Source organism: Antennarius striatus, chromosome 3 (assembly GCF_040054535.1).
Source record: "Antennarius striatus isolate MH-2024 chromosome 3, ASM4005453v1, whole genome shotgun sequence".
NCBI lineage: Eukaryota > Metazoa > Chordata > Actinopteri > Lophiiformes > Antennariidae > Antennarius > Antennarius striatus.
The window spans coordinates 20165033-20176908 of record NC_090778.1 but is presented as its reverse complement, the minus strand read 5'-3'; the positions used below and the strand labels follow the sequence as shown (position 1 = coordinate 20176908).

Genomic DNA, 11876 nt, shown 5'->3' with positions numbered 1-11876 from the left:
GCCTGAAAATGGCAAGAATGTCAAAAGAGGCAAGAAAGATGGCACCGCAGTGTGTGCTCAGAGAATAAGTTATGGCTCTAACTTTGTCACTCTGTCAGGTGCTTTAACCGTCTGTCCTCCAGGACACATTAACTTGGTATCCTTAAATAAAGTCCTTTAAATAAAGCTGGGGGAGTTAAATAATGAGAGAGCTGCTCCCACTGTCCTTTCTGCTTTTAAATGAACCTCTGCCTCTCTTATTAATGTCCCCTTATCGCTCATCATGGCCGCTGACCCACTGCTGTAACCCCTTTCCACTCAACCACATGAGAAGCTCCGGCAAGTGGTCGCCGCAGAAGTAATTGAGGGCAATTTTCAAATTAAAATTTAAACCCCTCGTCTATCTTCATGTGGTGGTAGGAGGCGGAGGAGAAGGGTTTGGGGGCTGATGACTTGATCAGGTTTTGCGAGCTGGGCAGGTACTCAGGCTGGGCGAGGTGGGATGATGAACGAGGGGCATTAATCTCTGTGACAGAGAGAGACGAGTTAGCAGTGGTGATAACAGAGCTAACGGCTTTAATTAGCATTTAATCAGACGCCTCAGGGCCGATGGAGGGGGAGAAAGGAGATCAAACTCCACCGGCCTTCTGTAAGGAGAGGAGGAAAAGAAGACGGTCCCCGCGGTTGTCGGGCTGATGCTTCAGGCTGTGTTGTGGAACACATGCTTATGATCTTTTTATTGTGTTCCTGTAATGATAGTGAGCTCAATGCACCACAAAGGTCTGAGACCTTTAGGAGAAAGCTAAGAACACAGACAGCATTCTGTAAACATTGAGTTTAATGCTACAGGCTCTGAAAAGATCTTTATTTTTTCATTATTTGTAAAATACCAATACATTCCAGGATGAATGCTTCACTCATAGTCCGGTGATCGTGAATATTTTGAACCCAATGAGTGATTTGGTTCATTCTCGTCGCAAACCAGGCTGATCAACAGCAATTTTGTCAATCTATTTTGTTTTTTACATCATTCACAGACCGTCTTTAAAAGGGAACTTGTGCTCACAGGAACAACAATCATAAGAATCCTTTGCACCAGATATCTACACAGGGTTTTGTCAACCAGAGATGACTACTGCATGCTCAGCATGATTTAATAATGTTACCACAAAACTGCAGGCCATTATGGGATTCAGAAAAATACCCTCAAAGATGCTAGATAACTCGTGACGAGAAATGTTTTTACCTTTCCAACGAAGTTTTCCCACAATTCTGTGAGACCCTTTTTTACCCAGAAACCTAACATTGATTAGACACATTGCAATTATTATTATTGTTAGGACGTGCAGTATAATTATAGTGACTACTACAATAACACTGATAATAATAATGATGATAATAACGATGATGATAATGGTGATGATAACAATAATGATGCCAGTGGGTGTCAACCGTGATTCTGGTCCATTACAAAGAGAGAAAGGACAATGTCTCCAGGAACATGAATTAATGACACAAAAATGTGTAGAGAAGAGGGAGTGGAGACGAGAGATGCATCATGGGAAGTTCACCTGCAGTTCATACCAATAAGCAGCATAGCTAAAGACTAGTCAAAGCCTACGCCACCATTTGATGGAGATCTGAATATTTTAGGCGTGCCTGGAGATGTTTCCACAGGAAGGATGCTTTGGATCCCATTCTACTATTCAAAAAACTATAATACATAAGATGCACTGCATTCTGGGATTGATAGCAGAGTACCGCGAGCTCTTGAAGGTATGCTGGTGTAAGAAACTTGTGCACTAAGAGAATGGTTTTCAAATCTGCTCTATAAAACATGTATATGACATCAAAATGGACACCGATGATTCTATCTTGTGTCACGTCTCCTTTGCGTGCAGTTTTGTCTAAAATCACACACTGTGCAACAGTCACCATGTAGTAATACGGCGAGCACGGATGTTACAAACAAAGGCAGCCAGATAATTGGTTGTGAAGCAATGAAAACCTGAGGAGGAGACTACAATGTCTTGATTTGACAAACATTGACACTCTTTAAAAAGCAAACTTTTAAATGAGTATACACTGGTATTAAACGCATCCAGTGCATTATGGTGGCAGGACCCATAGGTGCAGAGAAACTAGCATAGACGACAACATAAAGCGACTCTCCAGGGGGAAGATGTGTAATAATATTAAGATAAATAAGATAAACTGTGTTGCTTTTGTCATTTGAAACTTGAACTATTTTTACTTTTATCTGCTATTTAGGTAAAACTATAAAGAAAAATAAATCTACAGTTCTACAAGTAAATGTTAAAGCCTTGATGAATGTGAAGCCATGCAAAAGTGTGTGTATAAGTTTATGTATGTGTGTGTGAGAGAGAGAGAGACGGCGAAAAAGAGGGAACGAGTTCTCTAGATAGAAGTTTTGATGATAGTGAGGAAGAGGGCTTTTGGCATGAAAGCGTCCAGTGTGTGATCATAATGTCATTAGGAGAATACAGCGAGACAGACCGGAGGAGGCTGCTGCTCTGCACTACACCCAGGGGACGTCATTACCAACTGGAACGGAGCAGGGACCTGAGCACAGGTCAGACACACAGGAAGTGGTCTCACACACACACACACACACACACACAAAGTGTTTGCTTACTTGCATGGATACACACATTTCCCCATGTTTTCATGTGCACGCACACAAACTATTTCTCCCAGGCACGCATCCGTCACATAACGAATGGACAGCTCTGTCTGGCCTCTGACAGCAGACGAGCGCTTCAGTAGCTAAACCTGACAAACTCTGCGATATATAAATGGACACCTTATGGACAAATGTGCCTCATTAATGAGCACACACAGATGGACAATGCACACACGCACACACACACACACACACACACACACACACACACACACACACACACACACAGGGAGCCCGTGCTGTGCTAAAGTTGCAGTGTGTATACCGGTAAAGCCGTCTGTGCTTCATTACTGTTCACACACAGACAGTTGCAGTGTTTTTGTGTCAATGTTTAATGAGGGGCTTGGAGTCTGGGGACCTTACTGCTGTCAGGAGCTCCTGTAGTCTGGAGCTACCACCTGTTCCCATTCACTCCCTAAAGGCCTTAACACACCAACACACATACACAAACACACACACATGCAAGAAAACAGACTCACAGGCATGCAAACAAGGAGTACACACACACACCTGACAAACTACATACACTGATTTAGTCATCCTGTGGCACCACCGACAGCGTTCGACGCGTGTGAACACGTTATTGTGGTTGTGGAGCCTCGCTGGTTGATAGACGCTACAAAGACCATGGGAATATCAATTGATACATTTCATATTCTTCATCATCCGAGCATGAAAGCTGCAGCTAGAGAGAGTGATCCCTCTCTGACTTTTGTCTGACACCGCCGTTTGACGGAGATCTGAACCGTCCACAGCGATCAACGCTCGCTGTGGACGACAGCCGAGGCGCTCTCAGACCACGTCCTGTAATGATCTGTGACAGGAAAAAGCACAGCAGTAGCGCGCGCGCACACACACACACACACACACACACACGCATCCACCAAAAAAATCGACTAAAAAAAGCAGAGGACACGGAGATACATTTCAAAAAACTAACTTTTATTAAAACAAAGAACAAAAACCAAAAAAAAAAAAAAAAAAAAAATCAATTATTGACTCATTAACAAGATTATAAAACAGTGATTTAGTTACATAAATAAATTGATATCGGTGTATCAAATCTTAATTTCGTAAGCATGTATACATGGGTCATTGTAATAAATAAAATGGGAGAGCAAAAGATTCCTACACAAAAAAAAAAAAAAAAACTTCTAGAAAGACTCAGAGGAAATTGCTGCTGAAGAGAACAAGAGACACTAGACAACATTTTTTTCACCAAACACACGTGAGGAATTGCTTTGTTAAAGCATGAGTTACACAGCCATTCACTTACTAATTAAGGACACTAAAGCTGGGACCAAGGTGGGTCGCCTCTCACCCCTTAGAACGCGTTTGGTTGTTAGATAGATCTCCTGTTTGGTTACTTTAAAGCGTTAAGACAAGGCAAGAGAAAAAGGCTGCTTTTATATTTAATGAACACAACATTGTGAAAAGACACCTGGGGAGGAAAAAAAAAAGAATGATCAGACGTGTAAAAGAAGTCAAAAAGGTAAGTGATGACAGGACAGCTGAGCATTACAGAGAAGATGCTGGAAATACTGCAGTGAATGCAAAGGAGAACTGAAGTACTTGTTTTTTTTTAATCTTATCTAGATTGAACTTGTGCATAACTCTTATTAATATGACTCCTGTTGCGATAAACAACTAAGACGTTACTCTGACAAGGTTAATATCACTGCAAAGACAGACTTCAGCCAACAGATGTCCTTTAATGCATGTAAGGCCGGAGGCTTTTATCCAGATTCATTTCCAAATACGCTCCTGTATAAAACACATTACACATCTTTCCCCTCAATGATTCTATGGGAAACTAGGCTAGTGCAACAGCTTACATGCATATTGAAGTATTTAAAAAAAATTCTGTATTTTTTTCAAACAATTATCGACCGTTGGCCTGAAGTAGTCTATCTATCTATCTCCACACCCTTTCTGTGCTTCAGTCAGCAGGAATGAAGTACAAATATTTGTCTCTGCCATCACAATTTCACTCAGCCTGCATTTCTTTGCAGGGCACGGCGTCACGAGAATAAACGCAGCCGCAAACAAGGTCAGTCTACTCCATCTGATATGTTCCGTTTTCAACAAAAAGAGGGGGGGGGGAGAAGACAAAAGAGAGGAGAGAGAGAGAGAGAGAGAGAGAGAGAGAGAGAGAGAGAGAGAGAGAGAGAGAGAGAGAGAGAGAGCAAACTACAGCGGCTTCAAGTATTTCACATTACATAGAATACTCTGTATAAATTAGTTAACATATACTTTCAGATCCTCCATATTCAGACATATACTATGACATATATACAGAGTACAATAAATGCTTGCTCATTTGTGTCATGTTTTTGTCTTTTTCCTGGAGTCCTTTTTTCATTTGTTCGACCTTTTTTCCTGTGTAGTGAAATCCCTGAGAACGTTCTGCTTGACAATTACTGAAGGTTCCAACAGCTCTAACAGTAGAAAGTCTAATTCTAATGATTCACATGAACAGAGGGAAATCACACTGGCCTGGAGTGGAAATACCGTTCAGTGGCGGCTGCAGAGACATGAGGGGCGGGGGGGGGCGAGGGGCTTACATAGAGACACACCTTCTAAGCGCGTTACAGCCAATTTTAAAAAATTTTTTTTTTTTTTGTGTGTGCTTTTTTAGGTTGGGGGGGTGTAAGTGCCGATTCCGATGCCGATGCCAGGGGCGGTGACGTACAGCAGAGCACATCTGCTCATAACCTTGGTCTCACCGTTTAATTAACACTGTTGGCTATCGAAGATGATTAATATCACTAACAGCTAAAAAAAAAAAATTAAAAAAAAAAAATGAAAAGAAAAGAAAGAAGGAAGGAAAGAATGAAAGAACGAACGACAGAAAAAAAAAAGGGAGCAGGTTAAATACCGTATCATGAGGTAGTCGTCTCCCTATGGGTTCCTACTTCAACTACAAAACTCAAATCTAACGATCATTAAGTCAAACGCGGGCTGTACTCATCGCAACGTAACAGGAATAGTCGTTATCTGTGTCTAATGTGCCGTCTCTTTAGCGCCCGCGTACAGACCCTCGTCTGAGAGCAGGCAGTCGTTCTCCAGGTGGGGGGGGGGCCTGGGGGCTGCCAACAATAAGAGCACACTGACTTGAGAGTGTCGTTGTGTATAATGGAGTTCATGTTTGGGACTCAGAGAAAACTAACGGCGGTTTCAAGTGCTGCTACTGCTGCGTCGAAAGAAATGCTGATGGCGGCGTTCTGTCAGTGCTAAACCAAGCTGTGCAGAGCCCGATCTAAGCTGTGCAGTTCCTGGCCGGCGCCCACCTGCAGGGTGGGGGGGTGGGGGTGGGGGGTGGGGGCAGAGGGAGGTGCTCCGTGTCATTTAAAGCCTTAGTTTCTCTTTGAGGATGCTCGTCTTCTTCTGTTTTTACATGAGCGGTGATGCAGAAGGGGCTTCGAGCCACTCGACAACGTTTAACTCGATGTGCGCCGAGAAGGGGGTGGGGGTGGGGGTGGGGGCGGGGGGAGAGAAAAAAATGCTTTAAATCATAACAAAAAAAAAAAAAAAAAAGAGCAATTTCACTTTTCGTTTTCCTCTCACACATGTAGAGAAATACACACAACATTCACAACATGACAAATTTCCTCTCTTCTGAAAAATAAAAACACCTCTGTACACATAGTAGTAATAATATTATTATTAATAATAATAGTAATAATGTTTATAACAATAACAACAGCAAGAACAATAATACCGCATGTGGCTCTGTTGATTTTTTCTCATCTTTTCCTTTCTGTTTTTGCGTCATTCTACAAGTCACATCCCTCTTTTTCACTTGTCTTTATGTCCAAAAGAAGTTCAAAGGCAGACTCAAGTTAATAGAAAAGTACTAGAGTGGGAGGGGAGTGTTTGGCGACCCCATCCCCACAGCCTCACCTTCAGCCGAATCTCTCCCTCACCAGCATCATTAGTTTCTTTTTGCCCTTGTAGATTTGTTTCAGGTTGTCTATGAACTGGGTGAACTGAATGTGTCCGTCGTGAGCCATCATGAAAGTCTCCCGGGCCTTCCCCAGGAACTCGATGAACTCGCTGTAGTGACGTGGGCTGATGTGAGTGAGCCGCGAGTGCGTGGTGTTGATGTAGGCCCCGATGGTGGCGTCCAGTAGCTGCCTGAGCGGCGCCTTGTCCAGGGACATCAGCTTTCCAGAGTTCCTGCGGCTGTGCAGCGCCGACACCATGCCCGGCGTGGTCAGCGTGCACCTCCGCAAAATGTCAGAGAGCACGGTGGCGCACTTCACACTCTTCACCACCAGGGGGATGACGGCGGCGAGCTCGTTTTTCCCCAGGGAGTGGCTGAGCGCGCACGCCCACAGCACGTCATTGATGGCCGGGTGTGTGTCCTGGTTGTAACTGAGGTTCAGGTGAGCCATCGCTAACGTCGCCAGCTTGTACGCCCTCATCGGGTAACTGCGATGTTCCATGTAGCGCGCTATGGTGAACAGCTGCGTGTAACTCATCCCCGTGGCCGCCGCGTCCAGTACAATCTGGTAGGCTGTTTCAAAGGCAATGTGGTCCTTTTCACAAAGTGTTAGAGCAGAGAGAGCACAGTTCTGGGGGTCCTTCATGGCACACTGCAGGGCGAGGGTCCGGGCCGACGAAGCCAGGTTCTCCTGCTGGTGGCAGTCCAGGTGGAGGCGGACGATGGTGCTGTTGGACATGACAGTGGTGGCCACGATACTGGTGGCTTCTGTGGGGGTGAAGAGGGTGAACCAGCTCTGCATGATGCTGTCCAGGGCGTACACTCCTGGAAAACAACAACAACAACAACAACAACAAAAATACAGAATGAGAACTGAGTGACAAGAGAGCTGGAAGACTGGGAGTTTCGCACAAGTTCATTGTGAAACAGAAATCGTTCAAGTCACCAGACTCACTTACCCACTTCAGTGGCACACGTGACTAACCAGCGCACCATCTCTCTCCTCCTCCAGTTTAACGTAGACAGAGTTATTCTCATCACCTGAAAAAAAAGATAAGAGTAGAAAAGAAAGGAAAGGCCTGAGCAAAAACGTTTCACATCACGCACTGTTTCTGACATTCCCATCTGAGACTTGTTTTAAAAAAGATTTTGTTGCTTCATTTGTCTTTCTATCAAAAGAACAGCTTGGTTTACAGCTTCACAGATGTAGTTAATGAAGGAGCGATGCAATGTCTTTTGAAAACAAGTCCTAACGTTTTTGTCTAATTTCTAAATAGCATTTATTTACACAATCAACCGATATGATCAACAACATTTGCAAAGTCATATTGTTCCAATGTAATCAAAGGAGAAAAGAAAATGATGATCACTCAATTTGATATAACTAAAGAAGGCACAGGATGGGTTCAGGAAATATATACAGAGTCACTGACGTCAGGAGATTTAGAGTTAGGGTTAGGATTATACTCTGAAGGAAGTATATCCAGTTATATTGTTCCAAATGGAGAAATGAAAGTTGATAGAATAAGACAGATCCTGAATGGATCACCACTCATTCTCCAGGAGATTTTATATCCAGGTTCTAATGAAACGTGAGGGCAGACATTGTGTTAACAGGAAAACATCTAAGGCTGTGTTCAGACTACAGGCAAATCAGATTCCAATCAGATTCCCTTTCAAAACAGATTTTTAGGGATGTTTGTCCACACTAATTTTAAAGTGTCCAAATGGGATTTTGCTCTGGGCCACATTATTGGCTGATCTGACAGGTTGTCGTAGCAACAATGTCAGAACAGAGGTGCCATCCACACTCTTTGAAATTAGATTTTGGCTGCTAGATTGAACACAGTCTAAATGCAGAGAAGGTCTTTCTTCCAAAATGAAATGAACACAGTAAAACCAGTTTATCAAATGGATAGAGTGGAATAATGGTTGTCATTCTCCTAGAAAGTAAAAAAACACTTTGGCATGTTTGTGTACCTGCAGACCCAACTCCAGAGAGACTTTGAGAAGTGTGATGTCGGGCAGGCTGTCCATCAGAGTGGCGATCTTGAACGCATCTTGCGCCAGTTTGAAGATGTGAGAGGAGGAGTGAATGTTTTTCTGGATGGACTCGAGGACAGTCTCCAGCCTCCGACTGTCACCTAGAAGGGATTCAATCACAGGGAAGCTTTAGACCAGGAAGGAGACGACTGCACGTGGTGCAAAATGTCACCAACATCAAACATGCTCTGGATCTTTTTTTTTTTTTTTTTTAATGAATATATGAGCACCTTTGGCAGCAGTGAGCATGGTAGAGGCCAGCTCACACTGCTGAGACTCTATGTGGCTGAGGGTGAACCAGCGCGGGTAGCGGTTGGGCACCACAGACACGATGTGGTGGGGTCGTGACAGGTCACCGGACGAGGCGGTCGACTCCAACACCGGCAATCTGTTGGAGAAAAGAAATTACACTCACGTCATGCAATTCTACAGATACATTAAATCAAAATTAGTCAAACATATACAGTACTTTCCGCACTATAAGGCGCACTGGATTTTAAGGCGCACCTTCAATGAATGGTCTAGTTCAAAACTTTTCATATGTAAAGCGCACTGGATTATAGGGCGTACTGTTGGTTTTTGAGAAAATTACTGTAAATACACACATTTGAAAAACAAAATGATTATTTTAATCCTTTGAGACCCCCAGAAGAACCTCCCCATTTTTTTTTTGCACATTCTTCTGTTTTGCCTCATAAAGTCATCATTTTTTTTATAGTATCATCCAGGGCAACACAGATTCAGATTCTGGACAACATCAGCTAACTATGTTTTACTCCACGAATACTTCAGTACACTATTACATAGGAAAACGGACCATAAATCAACATGAAACCCCCTGAGCGCTGTATTTCACAGTTCAACTTATTCAAGCAACACAGCTAAATGTCTGAATTCGACGATTGGACGTGAATGTGTCCTCTAGAGCCAAAAGGCATGTCCAATTCATATGCTGACACTACACATCGTCAGCAGAAGTACAGACTGAGAATTTCTTTGACTGTAGGTTGATAATGTATAGATATAGATGGTGAAAGGATTTAAATCTTTTACATCTGATTACATCACGTTCACTGATAGAAATATATGAACCACAGACACAAAAATGAGTGGAATCAAAAGCACAGATTCTGTAGTTTTTGAGAACAAAACCGCTGATCTCTAGCTGAAGTTATTAAGTTCTAAAGACAAGGTGATCTTTGGTGGTGTGGATGAGATTGTTGGTCTCAAATGAGGATTACCCAGAAAAAAAAAAAAGAAAAGAGAGGAGAAATTCAGTAATAAGAAGAGACTCTGGAGGGATAATAATTGATAAAATCACTGGTAAATCACTTCTGTCCTCATTCAATAACAAGCAGACAGATAGAAACACTGTACAAACATAAGAAGTCTTCATTATGATTTTCGGTCAGAGAGTTCAGGTTGAAAATGACTTTAACATCACATGGGAATTATAGTTACCCTTTACTTTCCTTTTACCCTTTATTTTAGTTAATCGCTGAAAAGCCAGTCTATATTTATTACTTTCTTCAGTGCGTTTGTTCAAAAGGAAGTCAGACCTGCTCGCAGATAAAGAAGGTTCACTAGTTTCTCCCTCTCGTTATAACAATGGTGCGAGGGCCAAGTCTCCTCCAGCACCAGCATCACCGCAGTGACCGGCTCATCTTCTTTTCTGCTTCATATCTTTTCCCTCCACTCCTACCTCAGTTTCAAAGGTCTGCTTTCCTTCAGAAGGCAGTACAACCTGGCCTCCTCTCAGCCAATCACAAAGCTAATTGAGTCCACGGGGAAATTAAGGAATTCACCTTCCAGCCCCGTAAGGCTGGACACACATCAAACAAATACCGACACACACAAATCAAAAGAGCTGGCATACACACGTACGCACACACACATGCGCACACGGAAAGACACACACACACACACACACACATTGCCCTTTTGAAAACACATCAAACAGCCCGGTAGGAGCAACGTGATGCTAAATGCCAGTTTCAATTTCAGAGCAAAGTGCATGTGATACCACCTGAGTGAAGGCATGCACAAAAAAAATCATCGCACAACTTTACCCGAGAGGGCGTGAGCCGGGACTCCTCAATTGACGAGAGGAGGTGGCAAAAAAAAAAAAAACCGGCGGAGATGCGTGTGAATGCTGGGAGCCCTAGCAACAAGCAGGGTTCACTCCGAAGAGCTGCTAAAAGCTTCCACTACACTGGGGCCTTCTGGAAGATTCCTGGGGTGTAGCAAAGCAAAAAAAAAAAAAAAGGAAAGAAAAAGATCCCTGGGTAAAGATGGAGGCCTCATCAACATTCCTGTCTTTGTTTGGTTTTCACCAGAGAACCAGAGGCCTCCATTGGATAAGCGCTGGAGAGGCCTGGCCTGCTGAAAAATAACCTCTTCAAGTGTCAGGAGGAAAATCCATACCGTTCTATTGTTCCAGGGGACATTACCAAACAAACAAACTTGAAATACATCTGAATGGGCCCTTTTGAATCCTTCAATCTAAGAACAGTAGATACCCATGCTTAGGGCACATTCTCATCTAGCATCTTATAAACCACAGCAAAATGATGCCAACTGGCCGTAAAACACCAGCATCTTCTCTCTGCAGCGGCACTAAACAAACTCTTGACTCAACGTCACGTTTGCAGTTAAAATATCAAATTAAACCCATATTTCTGTAAGGCTCTTCCACAGATTGGTATAAACACACATTATCGATGATATAAAGCACCAAAAGGGAGACCTGGAAGAGGCGATCAATCCCTGTGGGAGGCAGTGAGGGCGTGTGTGTGTGTGTGTGTGTGTGTGTGTGTGTGACGAGTGGATGCATCGTTTGGGGGGCCTTTTCTCTTTATTGTGATCAGGCAAGCAAAGATGATCCCAAGGCGAGAACGACAGGCAGGATGTGGAGGTGCGCAGACGGAAGAGCGGCTAATGCAAACACAATAAATTGAATATTAAAACATTCAAATTCATTTATAAAAAGACCAGGATGAAACGGAAGTGAAGGAAGACATTGATGAAAAGCAGCCCAGCCAGATTTTTTTTTTATTTTTTATTTTTTACCAAAATCCTGAGGCCCTTCAGGTTTCTGCTCCGCGTCACCATGACGACTGACCTCTCTACCTCATGGTCCTTTCCCCCTCTGACTGTAAACACCCTTCACTTTCATAATCCATCAAGCACACATCTATCAACTGA

The 11876-nt window shown here is 43.2% G+C and overlaps 1 protein-coding gene across 1 annotated transcript in view; it reads right to left on the bottom strand.

Annotated features, from left to right (window-relative positions):
• Window positions 1-6272: 6272 nt before the first annotated feature.
• Window positions 6273-11876, bottom strand: part of LOC137592388 (zinc finger SWIM domain-containing protein 6) — a 49746-nt gene continuing 44142 nt past the window's right edge. The window contains exons 11-14 of the mRNA XM_068310533.1: window positions 8903-9060; window positions 8610-8773; window positions 7589-7670; window positions 6273-7454 (exon numbers count right to left, since the gene is read on the bottom strand). Coding sequence (XP_068166634.1) covers window positions 6589-7454; window positions 7589-7670; window positions 8610-8773; window positions 8903-9060 — 1270 coding nt within the window. The 3' untranslated portion in view covers window positions 6273-6588. The remainder of the gene's footprint in view (window positions 7455-7588; window positions 7671-8609; window positions 8774-8902; window positions 9061-11876) is intronic.